The sequence below is a fragment of the Juglans regia genome, chromosome 9 (assembly GCF_001411555.2).
Source record: "Juglans regia cultivar Chandler chromosome 9, Walnut 2.0, whole genome shotgun sequence".
Taxonomy (NCBI): Eukaryota; Viridiplantae; Streptophyta; class Magnoliopsida; order Fagales; family Juglandaceae; genus Juglans; species Juglans regia.
Genome location: NC_049909.1, coordinates 6,105,913 through 6,132,362, shown reverse-complemented (window position 1 = coordinate 6,132,362; position 26,450 = coordinate 6,105,913). Strand labels below are relative to the sequence as shown.

At 38.5% G+C, this 26,450-nt stretch overlaps 1 protein-coding gene across 1 annotated transcript; it reads left to right on the top strand.

Moving 5' to 3' along the window:
• Positions 1–6,871: 6,871 nt before the first annotated feature.
• On the top strand, positions 6,872–7,696 carry LOC118349404. The gene has a single exon (XM_035693809.1). It carries the CDS (start codon positions 6,872–6,874, stop codon positions 7,694–7,696), a length of 825 nt encoding a protein of 274 aa, XP_035549702.1.
• Positions 7,697–26,450: the final 18,754 nt, after the last annotated feature.

Sequence of the window (26,450 nt, the reverse complement as noted above, 5' to 3'; positions counted from 1 at the left end):
TGCGCGACTCTAACTCCTTGATAGTAACATCCACCCGTCCAAAGACCTCTTCATTCCACCTCTTTAAAGCAATCTTAGCCTTCTTTAATTTAGTCGCCAACTTGCACATTCCCGCACCATGCACTGGTTCTGTCCAAACTTGTTTCATAAAGTCATAGAATTTTGCATGAGTACTCCACATATTTTGATACTTGAACGGAGAAGGCCCATATCTTGATGTAGGCTTTGAGAAATGTATCAACATCGGTTTATGATCCGACGTCTTGCTCTCCAAATATTCCAAGCTAGCCGATTGAAACGTATTGATGAACGACACATTGACTACAGCCCAGTCAAACTTCGCCCATCTCCTAGTCTGACCAGCATGCCCATTGAACCAAGACATAAAGCCACCCTGTGACTTCAACTCCACCACCCCACAATTATTCAGACAGTTATTAAATTCCTCCATAGCAACCAAAGGTCTAGGCTGCCCCCCAATTCATTCCTCGTCCTCTCTAATAATGTTAAAATCCCCCACAATAATCCAAGGATTCGAACCTATAGGTAAAGCTTCAGATCAGTCCATAGCCCCCTACGATCTGAAAAGGAGCATTTCGCATAAACAAACGTGACAAGCACTTTTGACCCATTAACGACCACCCAACCCGCGATCATTTGATCTGACACACTCTCCACCTCAAAAACATCCTGCCCATTCCACATTACCCACATTTTACCTCCCATTGCTTCATTCGAGCAATAGTTAGAAAAATCTAAATACTGTGCGAAGTGAAACATGGAATCCTCCTTAATGAACGGTTCCAAAATGGCCAACATAGATATTTAATATTTTCTGACCAACCTTCTCAAGCGTTTCTTTGACGTGCCTGTGCCATGCTTGTTCCACACCAACATTTCTGTTGTCAAAGATTGAGTTTAGCACGACGGGTAATAACTCGTTGGGATTGTCGCAAGCCATTACTGGGATTTTCTACCCCTAGACTTCTAGTTTGAGTACCTTCCGAATCATATCCTTTATCTAAAGCCAAATCATGCAGTTTGGTCTCCTGTTCATACTCCAACTGAAATTGTTCTAAATCCAACCCCTTATTTTCAACCACAAACTGATTTTCCTGTTACAGAATTTCAAATACCAGATTAAAGTGGTTACTTGCATCCTCACGGGGTGGAATCATCGCCTCATCGCACCACCAAACATCCTCCTCATGATGTGGAATCACCAGACAACGAGCTTCACAAGCAAGTTCACAAAGCTCTCCTTCCTCTAGCCCTGTGTTTCGTCCTAGGGAATTAGAATCAATAAGAACCTCACCACCCTGCCCTCTTTTGCTTAACTGAAGCGCCCTACAATCTTCAATCACCTCTGGAACTTTATTTTCTCGCTTCTGCCCTTCCTCCCCCACCACATCATTTACCTCGCTTTGAACATCTTTCTGTACCATCTCGCCCCCCTGAACTGTCTGAGCACTTTTACCAGATCCCTCCCCCAGTAGACCCTCAACCACAAGGACCTAAAGAGGACTTTCCTCATCTAAAATCATTTTTCCTTTATCCTCAACTGATATTACATCAGTTCCACCTTCCTTATTTGTAGACATTACAATGGGTTCTACCATCACCTTTCCACTTACACCTTCATTTAATTTTTTATCCTTCTTTCCCACCTGCTTCCAAGCTTTGGCATCCCCTTTCTTCCCATCCATATGAATCCCATGTTTCAAAATTGGTTTCGCCTGGGCCCCATCACCCATCCTACAAATAACCTTTGTATGACCCTGACGGAAACACTTGTTACAATAAAAGCCCTGTTTCTCATACACCACATTCTGCCAAACATGATGTTTTTGACCGACCACCAATGGGAAACCTTGAACTAGCTCCACCTTCAGATCCACTTCAACACAAATCCTCGCCCCTGTAGCACGAGTCCGATACAACGTGGCATTATCTGTACCAAGAAACTTTCCAAGCCGTGAAGCAAGAATTTGAAGATAGTCCAACCGATACAACAACAACAACAATCTAGGAAGCTATATCCATTGAGCAGCAATGGAAGGCTCTTTTTTTACATCAAAATCCACTTACTAGTTAATCAACTGGAACTGACAACACGCCACAACCCTTCCCTCCCTTGCCCATGCATGCAAATAATCTTTCTCATTAGCCAAGTGCATCAATGCGTGATAATCATCCATAAAACTAATCATCGGCACCTCACTGAAACCCCCCATATCTTAATAATCTTCATCCTCAAAACATCAATGGACGGTCTCTTTGATAGGAATTTCAGAACAAGTGCAAACTTTAGATCCTCAGCCGCCCTATCCATCTCAACATCATAAAACAAAAATCCTAATTCCCCATTGATTATCTCAGGTTTTCATAAATGTAACCTAAATTTAGATTGAGGCAATGGTCGTTGTAGAGCCTGAGCAAAAGAACGTCTATCGTCTACACTAGTTCCATTCTTATCCCACACAACCAATTTTCCATTATGTGCAGCGTCCAACCCAATCAAAAGTAACTCCGCCTGAGGACCCCTCTCAATCCCGCCAGCAACCGGAGTCACCAAAGGGGTGCCCATGAGGAGCAGAACGAAATCAAGCGCGCACTTAAGAAACCTACGTAACCCTAGCATATAGCAAAACATCGCCCTGCCACGTCGCCCGATGGTTTTTGACTCCGATATTGTACACATAAATAGAGTTTAATATAATTGAAAAACTACATATGATAAATATAGCTTGTGCCGTTTAAGGCTACACAATTCAGTTTACTTGAAGGCCGAACCATCATTCAAATTCATGCTCTTCTTGGCAACAGGTAATCACTGAAACCGGACCTTAAATCTTTGCATTTTAGATTATATATAAAAACCATTTTATGGTATTATCCTAGCTACAATAATAAATTTACGCAGTTTAATTAGTTTGTCGATTATTTCGTGGATCTTATTTATTCTGCCATTTCTTTTTGTGTAGTCTAGTACTTAATCTAAGCTTTTGAGCTCCATATTTATTATGATATGTGGATGTAAATATGCAACCTTATTTCGACTTACAAGCCAGACTGCGTTTTATTTTCAGTAAATGTTTCATTAATCAAACTCTGAAACGCCATATTTCATTTTTCTTCTGAGCAAGGACAAAAATAAAATAAAATAAATAAAAACATGAATTTCAGAATGCCTTTTTAATTTCCTTCTACCCAGAAATCTTTAGGATTCTGTAAATACATATGAATCGAGTAAAATTAAAAGGAATAATGTTGTAGACACAAAATGATGCTGATCATTGGTTGTAAGGCACCAATACACAAATGATGATTACATGATATTACAATACATATATAGTTTGAATAATATTATGGATCGAATATCTAGAGATGTTTGGATTCAAAATCCACTTCAACTCATCTCAATTCATCTCATCTCATCATTACAACTTTTTCAAATTTCTACACAAAATATAATAAACAATTCAACTTTTTCAAATTTCAAAACAACTTTTCCAAATTCTCACATCAAATATAATAAATAATTCAACTTTTATTCTACTATTCACAAACCATCTCAACCCATCTCATCTCATCTCTGAATCCAAACCTCTCATAGGCTAAATATATATATATATATATTGTATTAACTTCATGCATTTTTTTTTTTGCCCCTCCAGATGGTCCGCTATAGCCACACACTTGCCAAAGAGAACTGACAACGAGATCAAGAATTACTGGAACACACATCTTAAGAAAAGGTTGGCCATGATGGGCATCGATCTAGTTACTCGCAAGCCAAAAGGCACCGTTCTTGAGTCTGCAAATGGTGACCCCAAAAGCGCATCCAATCTTAGCCACATGGCTCAGTAGGAGAACACTCGGCTTGAGGCCGAAGAAAGACTAGTCAGAGAGTCACAGTTATGCTACCAATTATACGATCTGCCGCCAGGCTTTTCTTCAGGAAGATCATCTGCTGCAGCCTCGGGCATGCTACTCAATGAAACAACCACCAGTAAACTCGCTCCCTATAACGTCCCGTCCCCGAAAGTCTGGAGAGTTAACTCATATTATTTGATAATCGATTCCAACATTGTTAATACTCTTCCAAAAACTTCAAATCAAACGTAAACACTTAAAATTTAATTAACCACACATACTCATATATATAAAATCCTCAATACAGTAATCCCAAAAATGTCCAACTTCTCTACATGTCACTTAAACTCACATTTCAACAATATAATTATCGAAAATCACCAATACTCATCGAAAACTTTCTATTCTTAAGTCATCTCACCCAATCTTCATAGTCTTGATCCTCAGCTGAAATATCCAAAAATCATCTGAAAATATTGGAGATAAGAAGGGGTGAGTTATCAATAACTCAGTAAGCAGATAACATATACTAGTATGCAAACATGAGTATTTACAGATTTCAGAATGCAGAACAAAACAGTTTATTTTTAGAATGCAGAGTTAGAACATGTTATCAAAAATATCAGAGCGAAAGTTTAAAAATATTCTTATTCAAATTCTTTTGGCATAGCATAACTGACCACCATTGTACCAGAGCATCATATCACATTAGAGGCCATGTTTAACCCCCATGGTAGGGTTGTGCAAACCACGGTAGCTAACCGAGCAGAAACAAAATGTGAATCTTCCCCTTATTTATTCTTAGAGCCCCGAGTATGCACACAGGAAAGACCACCAGAAAACTACTTTGTTTCCAAAGTGGGTGCACTAGAAATAGAACAGTTGGTATCAATCCAAACAGAAGCCACTATTAGCATCCGTGATAGGTCAAATAGGTCACCATCCATAAACCACATCCCGATTCAGAATGTCATGCCAAAAGTTTTCAGAAATCACATCATATCAGAGTACATAATATTTTCAGAACAGAACAGAGTTTTCAGAAATCACAAAACATAATTTTATGCACAAACTTTCATATTCGCTCTCTTTTGCACAATTCAGAAGTAAAATGCAAAATAGCTCATGTCTACACCAGTTATGCCATAAAATATTTTATTCTTAAACAGAATCTCATGAGTAATGCTGAACAAATAACTGAGGTAGTTCAAATCTCTTTTCATAACAAAACATGCATATTTTCAAAAATCAACCTCAGTCCATTTTATTTTTATGCAAATCTAATATAGGAACCCCGCTTACCTGGACGACTTAGTTTTTCATAATTTTCCTAAAAAATGTCGAGTCGACTATAAATCGTCACCTATAAAAATAATCATGTAATTTCTATAAGTTTTCAATCAATCACGGATTTCAATATTTAAGCCTAAGTTTCTTAAATAACCTATTTTAATTCCTCAAAACTTAAAACCTTCATAATCTCAAAATATATCATCACTTCCTAAAATCACCAATATCCACCATAACCCACGTCAAACACAAAACACCAATATTTAAACTCGAAACAGCCAACAAATCACATAGCGTAAACCAATCACACCAACAACTCCATCATCCAATCCAACCGACCCCCTTACTCCTCAGACTCAGTCCACCACAACCAACCAATTCACAGTAAATATGAGTTAGCACAAAAATACATTTAAATCTCAAAAGTTCTTTGGAAAAATACTTACAATGCTATAAAATAATTTTTGAAAGATCACGGAGGTGCTAGAAGCGGCAATGCAGCAACAAAACAGTGCCAAATGCACTATGGCCGTGGGTCTCAAAAACCCACTTTTGAACGGGAAGAAACGAAGACCCGAGATTGCTAGGGTAGGGCTTAAGGATGTCAGTGAAACTAATGGTGGTGGTGGTTGACCGTGGTTGGCGGCATAGAAGTGGTTGAAGTGCAAAAATGCCCAAATCGGAAATGGAGTTGGTGGGGCTTCACCGGTGGCGGATCGGAGCTGGAGTTAGTTGCTAGGAGGTCGAGGATGAGTGGTGAAGAAATGGTGGCCGAAGGTGGCGCGACGGCGGCGCGCGAGCACAAGGAACGCCGTGGCTTCAAGCCGTGCGTGGAGGAGAACGGCAGCGAGTTAGAGGCTAAGCTTGGTGGCGGATGATGGCCGGCGAAAGGGGAAGTTGTGGTGGTGGGTGGTGTCGGTCACGGCGGCGGGCTAGGGGAGGAAGGAAAACGCACGGGAGAGAGAGAGAGAGAGAGGGTGGCGTCGCACGGGAGATAAGCATAGGGAGAAAAGAGAAAAAGAAGAAAAAGAAAGAGGAAAAAGAGAAAAGGGAAAAAGAAAAGAGGAAAAGAAAAAAAAGGAAAGGAAAAGAAATGAGGTCCAATCCTCACATTTTGGGTTACAAAAAAAAAGATCCAACGAAAAAGATTTTAAAATAGCAATTCGATTAAAATAATTTAAACGTAATGATGAAATAAAAATAAAAATAATTAAACCCAACAATAAACTAATTTAATATGAAAAGAAATTTAAATACATAATAATAATTAATATTAAGGAAACATGTCAAATTTAATTTTCACAAATTAAAAATTATAAAATAAACCCATTAAAATATAAAAATTTAAAATAGGAGAATTAATTTTTTAATTAATAACAAATAATTCTTCAATTAAAAATATACTAAAATACGGAGTGTTACGTACACACCCACATTGCCTTGACGTTTTGAAAGTATGGGAAAGTGTGATGTTAGAGTCGATGCTAGCTCAAGGGATCATCAAACGTACTTGAAATGAATTCAATGAAATATCAACCATGTAGCTCCACAAGATGAATCTGGCTACGTCTTTTGAGGTGAAGCAGTTACGTCTTTTCCTGCTATGGAGAACCCTTTGAGGTGAAGCGGTTATGTCTTCTTACTCTACTGAGGAAAGAAGGTTCTCTTTGCTTGCGAGTGTAGGCTTAGCAGTCTGATGGAGGAAATGGAGGAAGTATGGAAGAGATTGAAGCTGAATGATGAGGAGGATTGTCCGATTGAGATTGGGAAAGGTGTGCGTGGTTCGATGGAACTGAAGGGGGAAAGAAGTTTGGTTGGGAAGATAATCTCTGAGCGCAGAATTGGAAAGGAAGTTGCTCGATCTATGATGGAAAAAGTATGGAAGGTTGGTAAGCCCCTTGAATTTCAAGAAATTGGCGGTAATTGCTATGTGATTACCTTTGTTAATCGACGAGATAAGTGGAAGGTGCTTGATGGCTGTCCATGGTTGTTTGACAGTTACCTTTTTGTTCTGCTTGATTTTAATGGTGGATTGCAACCAAGATTGTTTGATTTTGACCATGCGTACCTATGGATACAAATGTTAAATCTACCATTGAGTTATATGAATAAACAAATGGGGGAATTGATTGGGAGTTCGATAGGGAAGGTTAGTGAAGTTGATGTGCAGAAGGATGGATTGGCGTGGGGGAAATGCTTGAGGGAAAAGGTGGAGTGTGATCTGAGAAGACCTGTAGCCAGAGGCAGGACTATCGTTGTGGATGGAAGGAAAATTTGGGTACCTTTTCAGTATGAAAAATTACATAGATTATGCTTTAACTGTGGAAGAATTGTCCATGGTAAGGATGGTTGTATGGAAAGTGAGGGGAGTATAGGTCAATACGGTGTTTGGCTTCGAGCTCTTCCTCAAAATAGAAGAGCTGCAGTCAAGGTGAAAGAGCAAAAAGGGGGAGGAAGAGGAGAGGAGAGTGGTGACTATTCAGATCCTTTTCATGAAGTTGATGACGATGAGAGGAAAGGGGAGGCTTAGGAGGAGGAGAGGGTTGAGGAGGCATCTGAGGAGGGAAAGGGAGTGGATGATGTGCATTCTCAATTGTGTGAAAATCGGGAGCTGCTTATGAAACCTCAAGAAATAGTGACTATACCCCCAATTTGTATGGGAAATGATGATCAAGAGGTGAATGAGCTGCAGAAGAACAATTTGCTGACTGGAAAGTTAAGCTCCAATGAAATTGAACAAAACCATGATTGCACATGATCTTCACGATGGAAGAGAAGGGCTAGGACTAGGCCTGAGTCAGGTAAGTCTTCTAGCATAAATTCTGGGGTGAAGAGAGGCAGTGAGTGTGTGGGAGATGGAGATGATATGCGTATGGAAGGAAAGAAAATGAAAAGTTATGATGATATGGTCTGTGATGATGGACTAGGGATGGTGGCTGCTGTGTAGCACCACCTGGCATTATGAATACCATATGTTGGAACTGTCGAGGGCTTGGGAACCCTCGGACAGTTCAGGATCTTTACCTTTTGGTGAAGAATAAGAGGCCCAAAATTGTGTTTCTCATTGAAACACTCATTAAAGCTACTGTTGTTGAAAAGTTAAAAAGGAGGTTGGGGATGGAAGGGTGTTTGGCTATTAATCCACTGGGAAGAAAAGGTGGTTTAGCTTTGTTTTGGGAGGTGGAAAATGATGTAGTGATAGAGAGTTACTCACAGTGGCATATTAGTGCCTCTGTTACAACTGGGGATCATGGAAGTTGTTGTTTTACTGGATTCTATGGACATCCAGATGCTAGTAAGAGGTGGCAATTGTGGGAGCTTCTTAAGCAGCTGAATCCACTTGATGGAAGGGCATGGTGTGTAGCTGGCGATTTCAATGAATTATTATCACAAAATGAGAAATGGGGAGGTAATAGAAGAGAGGAGAAATTGATTTCGGGTTTTAGGGAAGCTTTAGAAGTGAACAAACTGGTGGATATGGGAATGAGTGGTAACATTTTTACATTCAGACCACACTTTTACAAAGGAAAGGCTGGATAGATTTGTTGTTAACCGTGAATGAATTAATATGTTTGGGAAGGCTAAAGTGGAAGGGCTTACAGCAAGTAGTTCAGATCATGTTCCAATAATGCTGTATATGAGGCAGGATAGGAGATTTGGTTCAAGAAGACAATATTCTTTTAAGTTTGAGGCAAGTTGGATAAGAGAGGATGAATGTGAAGAGGTAATCAAAACAGCTTGGGTTGACACTACTCAGTGTGCCAGAGAACCTCTTATGAGTGTCCAGAAAATGTTGAGAAAGTGTGGTGGTAAGTTGAGCAGTACTTTTCGAAGAAGAGATGGGGAGAGATGCCAGGATATTGAATTATTGAACAAGAAAATCAAGGAGCTGCAAGATAGAGAAAGGCCAGACAATGTTACAGAACTTCACGGATTACAACAAGAGGTGGGATTATTGTTGGAGAAGGAGGATATAAGGTGGAGGCAGAGGGCAAAAAGGAATTGGTATTCCTTAGGAGATAAAAATACTAAGTTCTTTCATGCTTGTGTTAAGCAGAGAAGAAAAAAGAACCAAATCATTTCTATTTTGAATGCTAACTCAGAATTAAAGGAAGGGAATGAGGAGGTAGTGGAGGCCTTCAGACAATATTACACTGAGGTTTATAAAACAGCAACCCCTTCTTGTGACCAGGTGATGAAGGGGATACAATCCATTGGGACTCGAGTCACTGAACAGATGAATGAGGAGTTGGAAAAGCTTTTCACTAGGGAGGAAGTTGAGGCAGCCCTCAAGCAAATGGGTCCATTGAAAGCCCCTGGCCCTGATGGATTTGCTGCTTGTTTTTTTCAAACCTTTTGGCCTACAGTTGGGGATAAGGTCTGTGATGCAGTGATGAGTTTTCTAAATGGGGGTGTACTTGACAAATCTATCAATTTTACTTATGTGGCTCTTATACCAAAAGTGTCTGAGCCTAAGAAGGTTGGTGATTTCAGACCAATTAGTTTGTGCAATATTTTGTACAAACTAATTTCGAAGACTCTTGCAAACAGGCTGGAGTTGGTGCTTGATGAGATCATTGCTAAAAACCAGAGTGCTTTTATTCCTGGTAGGTTGATCTTGGATAATGTGATAGCAGCTTATGAAATATTGCACTCAATGAAGACCAGGTCTAAGGGGAAAGGAGGAAGTATGGCACTGAAGATGGATATATCAAAAGCTTATGACAGGGTTGAGTGGGTATTTTTAAAAGCTGTGATGCAGAAAATGGGTTTTGGTGAGAGATGGGTTGGCTTGATTATGGAGTGTATAACTTCTGTATCTTATGCTGTGTTGGTGAATGGAAGGCCAGTAGCTGAGGGAAAGGGTGAAATTAAAGGAATGGCTGCTGCAAGAAGAGGTAAAAGGGTCTCTCATCTCCCATTTGCTGACGATTGTATCATCTTTGCAAGGGCTAAATGGACTGAATGGTTGAAAGTGAAGGAAATCCTAAGGGTATATGAAGAAGCCTCTGGTCAATGCATGAATCTACAAAAAACCACTTTGTTATTTAGCTCCCGAGTTATACAGGAAGAAAAGGTGAGGATTGTGCAAGATCTTGGGGCAAGGGTGCAAAGTTGCTGTGAAAAATACCTGGGGTTGCCTACTATGGTTGGAAGAGCTCGTTATGACACTTTTAGAGGAATTAAAGACAGGGTTTGGCAGAAGGTCAACAGCTGGAAAAATCAGTTTCTATCTCCTGCTGGTAAAGAAGTTTTAATTAAAGCAGTTATTCAGTCCATTCTTACATACCATATGAGTGTGTTTAGGTTGCCTAAAAGGTTGTCTAAGGAAATAGCTGGTATTATGGCTAGATTCTGGTGGGGTTATAAAAACTATGAGAAAAAAATTCAATGGACTAGCTGGGAGAAGATGGGATGTGCAAAGATGATTGGAGGACTTGGTTTTAGAGAGTTGGAAAGTTTCAATATTGCTCTCTTAGCAAAGCAGTGTTGGAGGCTTGTTAATAAACCAGACTCTATTGCTGCCATGGTGTTAAGGGCTAAGTACTTTAAAAATTTTGATGTATTGAACTCTAAGCTGGGCTATGGACCTTCTATGATTTGGAGAAGCATATGGGGATCCATGAAGTTGCTAAAGGAAGGGCTTGTATGGAGAGTGGGCAATGGTTTAAATATAAAAGTATGGGATGATAAATGGCTACCCAATAAACCTTCTCATCGAGTGCAGTCTCCTGTTAAGTATCTGAATGTTGAAGCAAAGGTGGCAGAGTTGATTGGGAATGATGGTAAGTGGAATAGATAGGGAGTGAAGGCTACTATTAATGATGAGGAAGCTGAAGTCATCTACAATATCCCTATGAGCTATTCTGGCTTGGAGGATAGAAGAATATGGGCTTACTCTAAGAATGGGTATTATAGTGTAAGGAGTGCCTACCATCTTGATATTAGCAGAAAGAAGGATTTGAAAGGGGAACCATCTGATGGGAGGAAGATTAAAGAAGGATGGAGAGAGTTGTGGCAACTTAATATCTCGGGAGTGGTTAAAATTTTTTTATGGAAGGCCCTTAAGAATTGCCTTCCCACTAATGATAACCTCTATAAAGGAAAGGTGGTGGAGAAGCCAGTTTGTCCTATTTGTTTAAGGGAAGATGAAACTGTATGCCATGTCTTATGGAGCTGTCCTGCAACAATGGATGTATGGGCTGAGAAGGAAAGTCCAGTGCAGAAGTGGATGTCATTTGAGGTGGATTTGGCTGTGGTATGGAGGAAATTAATAGCTGATTTGCCTGTGGAAAGCATGGAGTTGGTGGTATATGTTATGCGATATATATGGCTTAGAAGGAATGGGTGGATTTTTGAAAGGAAGTTTACTAGCCCTGAAAGTGTATTGCAGCAAGCAAGAGCAAATCTCAATGAGTTCCAACAAGCACAACAGAAGGGGATAGATAGAATTAAACCTACTACAGTGGAGAGAAGGGTGGTTAGATGGGAAGCTCCAAAAGAAGGCTTTGTCAAGGTAAATTGGGATACTGCTTTCAAGGCAAACCAGAGAAAGATGGGAGCTGGAGTGGTAGTCAGAGATGAGGAAGGGAATGTACAGGTTTCTCTATGCCTGCCAAAAGATTGTATCCAATCTGTTGTGATTGCTGAAGCGACTGCTTTATGGAGGGCCCTTTGCTTATGTGCAGAGCTTAATATGCAGAAGGTAGTACTTGAGGGTGATTCATTGGAGGTGATTAAAGCTGTGAATGATAGAGAGGAGTGCTTGGAATGGAATGGACAGATTATAGAAGATATTAAAGGAATTCTTTGTACACATCCAAATTGGATACTTAAACACACTTTTAGAGAAGGAAATAGAGCAGCTATTTTTTTTGGCTCAATTTGCTATTGTGTCTAGTGAAGAGTTGGTCTGGATAGAGGATGGCCCTGAGGGCTTTTTTTCTATTGTGTTCCAGGATAAGAGTTGTAATAACTATGTTACCGATATATGAAAGATGATAGATTGTTTGATTCAAAAAAAAAAACGATGAATCTGGCTACTGGGGACGTTGGAGATCGTCAGCATCATCATGATCATGATGGTGTTTTTAATAATATGGGCAACCATATTTTATCTGCAAACAGCTTGATTACAGGCAGTGCTGGAAGTGGATCAAGTAATGCTGTCGAGGAACGAGCAAGAAATGAGACGAATTATTGGCATGATATCATTAATACGGGGAGTTACTAACTGTCAAAGAAATTACCAGTCGTTTGAATTAATAATGTAGGTAGCTAGCTAGCTAGCAAGCTGGGTACGTATTTTCTTGGCAACCAACGTCTCCCTCCCCCTCTTAAATGCTACTGATTTTTGTCTTTTACATTGTAATCAATAATCAGAAATCGACATTTATTAAGTTATACGTGTTCAGATTCTGCATGCGCTGCTGCGACTTTGGATGATTCGAGGTACCCTAACCTTCATACACGTTCAAAAAGGATCTGACAATTTCTCGAATTCTGCACCTCACTTTTTCCCCACTAAATACTCGTGTTCCCTTTCCCTAACAAACTATTGCGTAAAAGACCAAAAGCCCCCTAGCTTCTATACTAAAAACGCAGAGTTCAATATAAATTTTTGTTTTAATCGAAGAGAAAAGGTCACAGGTATGCAAGTGACGCCTCTCACTTTTATTAAAACTCATATTTATGTTGGATGAATATCGTGTAAATCACAATCTAAGGCCCTTACAAATATCCTTTACCAACCCTCCCAATCAACAAAACTATTAAAACCAAAACCAACCAATCTAGTATAACTATATAATATCCAAAACAAGATCAAACCGAACCAATCTCAAAAGGAATACTTTAATTACAGCCGCAGACTTGGAATCCTGATCTTATCCATACGAATAAGTCGTCTCATTTTACTAGGCATTTCATCACCTACAAGATATCTCTTCGTGTTGCCTCCTTCTCCTTGACGAGCCAGAAAATCTGCCACCTGAATCCCTTTTCTAAATTTGTACTTTGTAGAGACACAAAGGCTGTTTACCTCCTCCTGTAATCGTTTCCAAAAATCCCATAAGTACCAAACGGTACAAACACTTGAAATGAGCCAACCCACCACCAACTCCGAATCACTTTCAATACAAATATTCTGATATCCCAATTCTTTACAAAGCCGAACGCCACTAATAATAGCCCTCAACTCCGCTCCATTATTAGTACCCAGTTCAAATTTTTCAGAGAAAGCAGCGTTCATATTACTAGTTGAATCTTGAATGATACCTCCACCACCACAAGAACTTGGATTCCCTCTACAAGATCCATCAATATTTAGCTTCAACCAACCTTCAGGAGGCTTTTCGCAACTCACTTTGCGAGGAATTTTAACCTTCGACTTGCTTGTATTCACCTGTAGCTCTTCCAATATTTTCCTAACTAAATAGGGCATTACACCCTTCACACCATCTGCAATTTCTGCCAGCCAACATTGCACAACTAACCAAACCGCCTCTCTCGATTCTTGCTTATCTTCCATGCGCACTTTACAACGTCGAAGCCAGAGTCTCCAATAAATAACAACAGGCAATAAACCAATTATCGTTCCCTTCTGTGTAGATTTGTTTGCAACTTTGAACCACCTGCAGATCTTCACCCTCCAGGGCTCTGCATCCACGTTCATAATCCCAAACATCGACGCTACTCTCTTCCATACCATACTTGCAATTGACCCCGTGCTCAGAACATGACTCAAGGTCTCCTCTATTTTATTCACGCATCAATTGCACCTTGAGACTATAGAAATTTCCAAATTGCACACCCTCTCGTCTAACGGCAAGCAACGGAACAAGGCTTTCCACATACATAGGGACACTCTCTTAGGCAGTAGTTTGTGCCATACCCACTCCATCCACGACCACTGTACCCCTTCAACTCTTTTTACCTCCCATGTCGAGGCTGTTGAGAAATTTCCATTAATAGAAGGTTTCCAAACAAAAATGTCAGGCCCCACTCTCTGCTTTGAACTCGACATCAAAATCTCATTCATTTTTCCAACCCCAACCAACTCTTCCAGAACGTTGGCATCCCATCTCCCCGATGCCCAACAATTTTGGACCTTTAGCTCAGGTTGATAGATTGTGCTAGTGATCTCAGCAAGGGTACCACTGCTCAACCACTTATCAAACCAGAAGGAGGCATTTCCGTCTCTAATGTTTACATATACATTCTCATACACCTCTAGAAAAACTTTAAGACTGACTTCCAAAACCGAGAGTCTGTGTGAGAAGTAGTAACTAATGTCATGTGATCGGATATAACATACTTTGCCTTAAAGAAACGAGTCCACAGATTATCTACCTTCAAGAGCCTCCATGCAAACATCATGTGAAAAGATCTTTGAACTTTATCTAGGTCCCTTCCCCAACACCTCCTTCATTCACTAGTTTGCAAACCTTTGACATTTCTTTTTTTCCTTGCCATTACTCTCCTCCCAGAAGAATGACGAAAGACTGGAATTTATCTTCCTTATCACGACCAACAGAACTGCCAGAACTGCAACCGTATGAGTCACCATGCATGATAACACATGCCGAATAAGAATGAGGCAACCTCCTTGAGACAGCAACCTCCTCTTCCAACTCGTCACCTTATCTCAAATTTTAGAGACCCATGGATCAAGCATTCTAGCCGTAAGGAGTCCCGACTCAAAGGCAGTCCAACATATGTTGCAGGAAATTTACCTTTCGCAAATCTCCTAAGACAAAAAAGATCCCTGCCTTTGGCTCTGCTTATCTTCTTTGACAATAATAGAGCTGATTTTTCCTTGTTTATTAACTAACCAGACCAACTTTCATACACCTCCAACATTTTCATAAGCATCTTTAATGATCTCCTTTCTCCATTAGCGAAAACCAGCAAGTCATCCGCATATAATAAACGAGAGATTAACAACGCTCCCCTCGGATGATAAAAATTCCCAATCCTCCCCTCCTCAATTTTTTTCTTAGGAGCCGGGAGAGAATTTCATCCATCAAAGTAAATAAATATGATGATAGTGGATCACCTTGCCGAAGGCCCCGTCGAGACTTGAAAAATCCCCTATACGTATCGTTCATCATTATTGAAAATCATGGAGTCGAAACGCATTCCGCTATTAACTTACGAACATGGTTAGAAAAACCAAAACCCTCCAAAACCCAAAGCAAAAACCGCCAGTCAACCCGTTCATATGCCTTAGCCATATCCATTTTTAATCCCACATTTCCCCCTTTACTCTTCCTGCTAATAGAATGAACCATTTCCTGTGCCAACGTAATATTTTCAAAGATACTTCTACCAGGGAGAAAAGCCCCTTGTTCTAGAGAAATAATTTTTGTCAGGCAGCGCGTCAATCTTCCTACAATAATTTTTGAAAAAATCTTATAGGCGTCCGAGCATAAGCTAATAGGCCTAAACTTTTCAAAGCTTCTTGGATTCTTCACTTTAGGAATTAGAACAAAATACGAAGTTGTGAGAACTCTGGGGAGCGTGCCCCACCGAAAAAATCCTTGGCAACTTCCAATAAATCTTCTTTTACAAAATCCCAACACGATACGTAAAATCCTGAACCAAAACCATCGGGCCCTGGACTACTATCTTTTGGGATTGACTTAAGAGCCAGTTTCAGCTCTAATTCTAAGGGCTTATTTACAATACACTCATTTTCTTCAGCTGATACCACCATCGAAATCAGCTGACTCAAATCAGGCATTGCACTAGATGATTATTCAGAAAGAAAAAGCTGGAAGTGATTGACCGCACACTCATGAATTTCCTCAGGTGAAGCCAAAAATGTACCATCCTCCAAAACCATAGCGTCAATCATCGAAGAATTTCATTGTTGATTAATAACTGCATGGAAAAACTTGGAGTTTTGATCACCCTCCACTAACCATCGCTTCTTCACAATTTGGGATACACGCATCTCCTCCCTTTTCTCCCAATAATCCAATCACATTTTATAACTAGGAACTTTGTTTCCACCTCCTGATCATATCCCCCATTCAGTTGCTCCTCCAGATACAATATGCACGACTTTAACTCCTTGACAGTAACATCCACCTGTCCAAAGACCTCTTCATTCCACCTATTTAAAGCAATCTTAGCCTTCTTTAATTTAGTCGCCAACTTGCACATTCCCGCACCATGCACTGGTTCTGTCCAAACCTGTTTCATAAAGTCATAGAATTTTGCTTGAGTACTCCACATATTTTGATACTTGAACGGAGAAGGCCCATAACTTGATGTAGGCTTTGAGAAATGTATCAACATCGGTTTATGATCCGACGTCTTGCTCTCCAAATATTCCAAGCTAGCCGATTGAAAAGTATTGATGAACGGCACATTCACTACAGCCCGGTCAAACTTTGCCCATCTCATAGTCTGACCAGCATGCCCACTGAACCAAGACGTACAGCCACCCTGTGACTTGAACTCCACACCTATTCAGATAGTTATTAAATTCCTCCATAGCAGCCAAATGTCTAGGCTGCCCCCCAATTCATTCCTTGTCCTCTTTAATAATGTTAAAATCCCCCATGATAATCCAAGGATTCAAACCTATAGGTAAAGCTTTAGATCAGTCAATAGCCCCCTACGATCTGAAAAGGAGGATTTCGCATAAACAAACGTGACAAGCACTTTTGACCCATTAACGACCACCCAACCTGCGATCATTTGATCCGACATACTCTCCACCTCAAAAACATTCTGCCCATTCCACATTACCCACATTTTACCTCCCATTGCTTCATTCGAGCAATAGTAAGAAAAATCTAAATACATGAATGGTTCTGAAATGGCCAACATAGATGTTGAATATTTCCTGACCAACCTCCTCAAGTGTTTCTTTGATGTGCCTATGCCATGCACGTTCCACACCAACATTTTTGTTGTCAAAGATTGAGTTTAGCACGACAGGTAATAACTATTGGGATTGTCGCACGCAATTACTGGGATTTTCTACCACCGGACTTCTAGTTTGAGTACCTTTCGAATCATATCCTTTATCTGAAGCCAAATCATTCAGTTTGCTCTCCTGTTCATACTCCAACTGAAATTGTTCTAAATCCAACCCCTTATTCTCAACCACAAACTGATTTTCCTGTTACAGAATTTCACACACCAGATTAAACTGGTTACTTGCATCGTCACGGGGTGGAATCATCACCTCATCACACCACCAAACATCCTCCTCGTGATGTGGAATCACCAGACAACGAGCTTCACGAGCAAGTTCACAAAGCTCTCCTTCCTCTAGCCCTGTGTTTCATCCCAGGGAATCAGAATCAATAAGAACCTCACCACCCTGCCCTCTTTTGCTTGACTGAAGCGCCCTACAATCTTCAATCACCTCTGGAACTTTATTTTCTCCCTTCTGCCCTTCCTCCCCCACCACATCATTTACCTCACTTTGAACATCTTTCTGTACCATCTCGCCCCCCTGAACTATTTGAGAACTTTTACCAGATCCCTCCCCCAGTAGACCTTCAACCACAAGGACCTAAAGAGGACTTTCCTCATCTAAAATCATTTTTCCTTTATCCTCAACTGATATTACATCAGTTCCACCTTCCTTATTTGTAGACATTACAATGGGTTCTACCATCACCTTTCCACTTACACCTTCATTTAATTTTTTATCCTTCTTTCCCACTTCCTTCCAAGCTTTCGCATCCCCTTTCTTCCCGTCCATATGAATCTCATGTTCAAAATTGGTTTCGCCTTGGCCTCACCCATCCTACAAATAACCTTTGTATGACCTTGACGGAAACACTTGTTACAATAAAAGCCCTGTTTCTCATACACCACTTTCTGCCAAACATGATGTTTTTGACCGACCACCAATGGGAAACTTTGAATAGGCTCCACCTTCAGATCCACTTCCACACAAATCCTCTCCCTGTAGCACGAGTCCGATACAATGTGGCATTATTTGTACCAGGAAACTTTCCAAGCCGTGAAGCAAGAATCTGAAGATAGTCCAACAGATACAACAACAACAGCAATCCAAGAAGCTACATCCATTGGGCAGCAATGGAAAGCTCTTTTTTTGCATCAAAATCCACTGACTAGTTAATCAACTGGAACTGACAACCAGCCACAACCCTTCCCTCCCTTGCCCATGCATGCAAATCATCTTTCTCATTAGCCAGGTGCATCAATACGTGATAATCATCCATAAAACTAATCATCGGCACCTCACTGAAACCCCCCATATCCTAATAATCTTCAGCCTCAAAACATCAATGGACGGTTTCTTTGATAGGAATTTCAGAACAAGTGCAAACTTTAGATCCTCAGCCGCCCTATCCATCTCAACATCAGAAAACAAAAATCCTAATTCCCCATTGATTATCTCAGGCTTTCATAAATGTAACCTAAATTTAGATTGAGGCAAAGGCCGTTATAGAGCCTGAGCAAAAGAATGTCTATCGTCTGCACCAGTTCCATTCTTATCCCACGTAACCAATTTTCCATTGTGCAATATTTACGACAAATAAATTTTTTTCTTTGAGCAATACAACGTACGAGAAGTAATATATCCCAAAAACATAAACAAACTTCATAAACTCCACAAACAGATGCTCAAAAGTTACAGTTTTTGTCCAAAAGATCTGTAACATGATGAGTATTGGAGACAACGCTCCTTAAGTACATGCAAAGACTAATATACTTACTAGACTAGTCCTTCGAGTACCTCATGCAACTTGGCCATGGAAGCCAAACAAATATCAATAAAAAGGAGCATCAAAGCGATAAACTCCGCGTCGTTGCATTGTCACCTAATTGACCTCCTCCAGTCATCCCTCTGTTGCATCTCTTTATCCTGACATATGATCTACCATTTCTGGAGGAATGGTAGTTGGGACTACCGAGTGAGATTTAATTACAAATCTCAACAAGTTAACAAATAACTTTAACTAGCAGTATATAAATGCATGCATGATAGTAAAACATGAATGCTAATGTGAACATGCGCGAACATAACGTGACTTGGTAATTCACATGACATGAGCTGATATGACCTCAACTGACAAGGGCTGCAACCGAACATGGAATAACATAACGTGAGCTGAACTTGAAATTGACCATGAACTTGGAATCTTGTTCCATAATAACTTCTTAATTAAACATGAATTGTGGATGCGATACAGGTCCGCTTGAGCCGTATGCCCATGTTGATACTGTATCATATCACAGGTATTTGTACCAGCTGTGAGTACGTTAACATACGCATCACACTATGGGTATCTGCACCCACTGCGAGTACATAATATACACATCCTGTGACAGGTATCTACACCTACACGAGTGTGTATAACATGAAATTGAACTGTAGTTTGACACCATTAGCATTGGTGCCTGACTTCGCTCTGGGGACTAGTTACCTAGGCCCCATTCGAAGCATGTTGACTGTACTTTATCAACCAAGATAATTTCACACCAGTTTAGACACTCTAGAGTGAAAAATTGAGTTCCAATAGGATATTGTCCAATCCTAGCACGTGGAATAGTGATAAACATAAAAGACTCAATAGATTGGAAAAACGACTTTTTGTGATGAACTCCCTACTCATGACATGACGTAACGTGAAATGAAATGAAAAATAACATGGCATGACATGACATATGAACATGACTAACAACATGACATAAGATGGCGTGCAATAGTTAAACATGACATTATGTAATATGACTTATAACAAATAATTTCGTACTTGAAAATAAAGCATGGCATGATTTAACATAACATGTAACAAATGATTTTGTGCTTGAAGACAAAACATGGTATAATATAACTTAACATATACATATAAAATCTAAGCAATATGAATGATGGTTTCTAACTACCATACACACATAGATACCCTAAAAGTAAGTTAGAGGCTAACTTATAGTGATTGAAGAGTGACGAATTTAAGTGCGAAATAACAGAAACTGTAAGGAAACATTTCTAAAATTTAGAACCTCCTCACTACTATACTTAGAAATAAAATTGCTGACTCAAAGTAAAATGATCATTTTACCCCTCTACTTGTAGAAAAATGACCATTGTAGTCCTAAGTTAAGGATTTCACATCATAACTCCAATACTCACCAAAATTTACATTCCTCATGTAGATTTTATCCTAAATCCAGATATAAAATTAGAAAATTTTTAAAACACAACACATCTACAAGAACCAAGCATAGACCAAAACACACTAAGGCTAAAATCCTTGATTTTTGTTGCAATTCTTTCAAACTCTAACTTTCATGCTAAAACCGCACCATGCAACATAAAAATAAAAAAATAAAATCATATCCTATGCTTTAAAATCAAGCTAGGACATTAAAAAATCACAAATCATAAAAACCATAATTTCCTTCATGCCAAAACATCAAGTCTTTTGACCACAAAAAAACAATCCTTTGATATTCTTGGGCTACGTTTTTTACAAATCTACTCCAAGAACTCTAAAAGTTTAAAAAAATATTCTTAACAAAATCACAAATCAATCCAAAGAAATAGCATGCTTAAATAAATAATTCAAAGATCACAAATAGCCCAAAATGTCAACCAATATAATTGGTTTGCACATTTTCTCCAAAACCGAGTACCACATGTTTTGGTGTTTGATCAAACAACTAGATCTAACTTTTTCCATGAAGTAAGCAATCAACAAACGGCATCATATGCTTCAAATTGAAGTAATTAAATTAATCTGAGCATTAAACCCAAGATGAAATGACAAAAATTGCATAGAAACACAACACAACATATGAACCTCAAGTTTGTGTTTCAACCGGACCTTAACATGCATAAAAATTCATTCCCTCAAGATCACAACCATAAATCTTCAAAATAACTTTCTAAAACATAGATCAAAGTCTTATGAACAACGTATATAAATTTCAAGACCATATAGAGCATGCTTTAATAATAAAAGATCCAAGCTTACTCAAAACAGAAACTATTTTTGTACCTCCAGTTTCAACTTTCTCATATCATGCAAAACTCTTAGTAAAACTCTCAATATGCAACAAATATAAATCTAACTTGCATATTAATATGTTAAATCTACACCATAAAAGATTGGATCAAGATCTTGCCAAGAACATCATCAAAAAATTAAAGAATCACACACTATCCAGATTATCACCCAATATGACCTTTGCATGCTTAAACAAACTTTTCACTAATCAAAACTACATAAACAATCACAAAAAACAAACCAATTCAAACTAGACTCAAATATGAACAAGTTATGATAAGAGAGTTGCATGAGAATCTACATACAAACGTTTCGAAAAACTCAAGCAAGAAAGGCCAGAAAAGTTATCTGAAGTTTCTCCTTGAATTCTCTCCAAGAAAGTGTTTCAAAAGTGACAAAAACTTATTGAAAAAGTCATGGATGACTAATATACTGCTAGAGGGACTCAGAGGGGATGTGAGAGTGACTTTTTCGGGATTGGTTATTAGCCAAAACCATGCTCAAAACCATGGGTTACAGAACATGGTTTTGTGCCTTGAAGCTGTAGTGTGATGGGGTGGTAGTGAGGTGGTTGATTACCTTCCCATCAACCACTATTTATGGCTGACATGGGTAGTGAAAGTACAATCATAGCATTTGGTAAAACTTCCTTAAGAAGCCATGCATAGGTAGAGCTTTTCGGTGGCCTAAATTGATTGTACCTCATTTGCGGTTTAAGTTTCTAATAAGTCCAAATATAGTTTTTCCTGACCCAATGAAAATACTATGATATAAAAGAATGGATAAGAATGTAATGACATGAGTTTAAATGGTTAATAGCATGTGAAAGTGAATTAATCAAATAATTAAACACTTAGCTAAAACCAGCTTCATTTATGATTTGAGAAACCATTTAGGATTTCGGTTTTTACAAGGTATTTGATGTTTCAGTTGGATTCCAAATATTTGGAGTTTCACTAGGGTTGAAACCCTCTTTGGTTTGATACAAAAATAAATGGTTGGATGTAATAGTGTTTGGCTTAGGTGACATGATTACAATGCTTGATTTTCCTTTCTTTCCTTTACATTTTCATCTCATGCTTCCTCTTGGTGCCAAGTGTCCTATACTATTCACCAAGTGTGGCTAAGATCTAGCCAAGTGTTAAAACGAAACTTCTCAAGAATAATTTGGACATTCCACATTGTGATAAAATGACTGGACTGCATGCCACATGGCGCTAATACAGAAGTTATTATTCATTCTGAAAAGGGTGAAAGTAAATTTGCACAATAAAATCCTAAATAATCATACGAAAGTAGGAGTACACTTCATTAATCTTTTCTGAATTTCAATTCTAAGTGTCTTGAATAAATCAAAACGCATTTCGAACAGTTTTTGTTATCGAGAAAATGAAAATCATTTTATTGAGCCGTAAAATTATAAATATACATCTGAGACTAATGGTGTAGACTGTCTCTTATTCTCACACTCCTAAGTACTATCTCATTAGAAAAAAAAATTACATAATTACTTGCTTTCAGTTTATATATATAACAACTTAAAAATTATAAAATATCTTATAAAAAATTATTTCAAAATTTATATAGTAATGTTGGTCGGTCCGGTCAGATCTCAAACGAGAAAACCCTGCCCGAGACCATATCGAAAATCAAATTTTCGTACATTTTTTGAACAAGGATGACTGTTTCCTTAACCGACCTAGTCCGGTAATTTTTTTCTGTAGACATAAATTCTTACACCTCATGGAGTTGTGTAACGTTTCAAATTTTATAAAATTTGAGTAATGCTACATAGAGTCGTGGTGTGAGTAAGTACCATTCAGACTATTTGAAAAAGAGGTGTCCACTATTAAAAAATTAATTTTTTCTATGTGGGTCTCATATTTATTTAATTTTTTCGAAGTGTATGATTACATGGCGATTGTAACGCTCGGGCTCTAAGCCCAGTTTCCAGTTGAAGCTCATCCCATTTTCACGAAGCCCGGCCCACTACTGATGATCACTTGAAAGGAGGCTTGGACGGTGTCGTTTGGGGGAGTTTTTTTTCCCCCCTTTTCTGCTGCACCGTTTTTCTTCTTTGTGGGTTTTCTCCTTTGCGCTGCAGATTTCACTTATCCCTCCAAACCGTGCACCTAAACCCATGATCTTGCAGTTACTTGTATCCCTTCTCTCATCCAAAAATCCTCACTTTTCAGCAGACACTCTCTCAATCGGCTTGTCTCTCAACCTCTCCCTCCCCATAACCGCATGTTGAACCCCTGTTTTTATTTTTTTTTGTAAAACATTTCTTCGTCGTCCTCCCCCACGCGATTTCGCACTTCTGCCGGTAACTCTTCTCTCTTATGCTTTGTTCTCTCATTCACCTTTTTCTTTCCTCTGTTGGTACACGCTCAGACCCACTTTTGCTCTATTTTTCTTTGGTTGTTTTTCATGCACACACCCACTCTGTTTTGGGTTTGCTGTGTACACATTCAGACCCCTCCATTCTTCTTTGCGCAGACCACTATCTCTTTCACTAGAGACTTCAGTGAATTTTTGGCTTAGATTACAGGGGGTTGCACCCATTCGAAGTGGTTTGAATTTTTGTGACTCTTTTGGGTAAGTTTTCCTAAAGCTTTTGGTAGTTTTTGAATATTAGGGTTGGACTGTGAAATGTAGTAGGGTTACTGATTTGATTGGGGTGTTGATCAAAGTTTGCACTACTGCAGTAAACTTTTGGCAATTTGTTAACTATGTTAAATTGTGCTATTTTGGTATTTTATATGTTGGATTGTCGTTGAGTGTGATGGAATTCTTGAAGTTGAGGAGTATAATTGTTTGGATGGCTTTGTGAGATTGTTTTGGGCTATTAATTGAGACTGTTTAGTGTAAATTTATGGGTGTTTTGAGCTAGTTGTATTGGGTATTTTTTTTTTTATGAGTGGCGCAGGTACCCAAGTCTTGAATTTTTGAATGATTAAAATATATGATGCTTGCGCTGAAATTTTTATTTGAAGGTTGGAGGTGAAGTATGGTTTGTGTTATGTTTTAATCATTGGAGTTGCTGTTGTTGGTTTTGGAAATAATTGTGGTTGGTTTGGTGTTAATAAAAGGTAGTTGTTTTGGGGTTTAAATGTAAATGGATAGAGGAGGGTACTGTTCGGGTTTAATGTTATGATAGTTATTGAGTTAAGAAGGGACTGTTTTGGTTTATTACTCAATAAATAGTAGCTTACTAGACTGGTTTATTAAATGTTGGGTATATGTTTTGTTTAGATGGTGTCACTACTAGAGTTCCGACTCAAGGTGTTGATAATACACGGAAGTCAGGTAAGCGGGGTTCATATACTAGTTTTACATAAAAGAAATGAAATGAGGTTGTCTTTGAAATAAGCATGTTTATTTTTGAAAGAAATTTGAAAACAACCTCAGATGTTTATTCTGCATTTGCATAAATTCTATATCAGAGAAAGTATTTTCTGTCATGATTGGTGTAGACATGAGCCAATTTTATACATTTTGTTTCTGAACTATGCAAATGAGCGAATATGAGAAATTTAAAAGTTTATGTTATGAATAAGTGAAAATACTTTAATTCTGTTTATTTCGAACATGTGAAATAATTTGAAACTATTCAGTACTTTGTTTTTATATGATGTGTCATCTAAAAACTTTGGCATGAAGTTATGATTCTATATGATCTGAACGTGATATGATTCCGATGATATTCCATTCTGTTTCCGTTAAGACCCAGCTACAGGTATAATGGTGGTTTATAACCCTACCACGGGGGTAAAACATGGTATACGGCCCAGCCACGGATATAATGGTGGTTTATAACCCTACCAAGGGGGTGAAACATGGTATACGGCCCAGCCATGGGTATAATGGTGGTTTATAACCCTACCACGAGGGTTAAACATGATATTTGTCCCGATGTGTTGCTAAGAGATGATATGTTTATAATGTTTTAGTTTGAAAATGCCAATGAATTTTTTTTCTTTTTGGGGAACAAATTTGTTTTTCTAAAATTTTGCTCTAGTGTTTTTGTGCCAAGTTTTTTTATACATTCAAGAGTAAATATTTTATTTGCATATTAAACGTTATAAATGTTCATGTTTACATGTTAGTATATGCTCTCTGCTTGCTGAGTTGTTGATAACTCACTCATTAATCTTCATAATATTTTCAGATGACATTGATGGTTCAGCTAAGGATCAATATTAGAGGTTGTGGACAAGATTATCTGTGAATAGATATTGGGTATATCGCAGTATTAGTATTGCTGTTGGATGCTATGTATTTATTAAGTTGATTTCTATGGATTTAGACGGTTTATGGAGACTTATGTTTATTTTATTTTATTTTTAGTTTGTTATTTGGGATCTGAAGAAGATTTGATATTTTTATTTGGGTTGTTGAATTGAGGATTTGATATGTGAGTATGTATGATTTATTAATTTGAAGTATTTACGTTGGATTTGAAGTTTTGGAAGCATATATTCTTGGACTTGGAAATACATTAAGATTGTTGGAGTTGATTATCAGGTTATATGAGTTAACTCTTCGAACCCTCGGGGTCGGGGCGTTACAGCGCTTGTGCACTTACGACTGCAACTACCATTTCTCTTTCCTTAATGTATGTAAACTTGCGGTCATAAATTCTATTTTCTGATATTTGAATTTCAGGATGAATATACTGGAAATTATTATTTACAGAAAGATAATAAAACTAGCATAGGACATGTACCCCAATATCAACAAACATAAAGCTAGGATCAAATACAAAAATTTCAATGCAAAAGATTAAACTGATGAACCTAGTTAGGGCACAACTTAGAGGTACCTAATGAAGATCTAAATTGCGACTCAACAACTGAAAATTATAAACGGGGTATCTCATTCTCTGCCTGCATTTAGACCAACTCGCCCAACTGCAGCTCACTCGTGCATCTTGCTATTATTTCGCTTGATTTATGAGTCTGAAGAAGCTGTAGGTATCCTGTGTATTCCATATAATTTATAGGTCTACCATTATTGGATTTTGTAGTACCGAAGGCACACAATAATATCCGATCTCCTCGCTCATGAATCGATATAACCTTTTTTTTTCAATCAAATTGACAAACTTTAATATACAATGAAATGGCCATTACTTTGTCCCGTACTAAATGCTCTAAGCTCTGGCTGAGACACCTCTCTCTCTCTCTCTCTCTCTCTCTCTCTCTCTATATATATATATATATATACACACTTTCCATACGTTTATTCACTATCTATCAGCTTCATATCCCT

What these genes read in the sequence shown, in the direction of transcription:
- LOC118349404 (XM_035693809.1), top strand. Translation starts at nt 6,872, where the DNA reads ATGGAGGAAGTATGGAAGAGATTGAAGCTGAATGATGAGGAGGATTGT.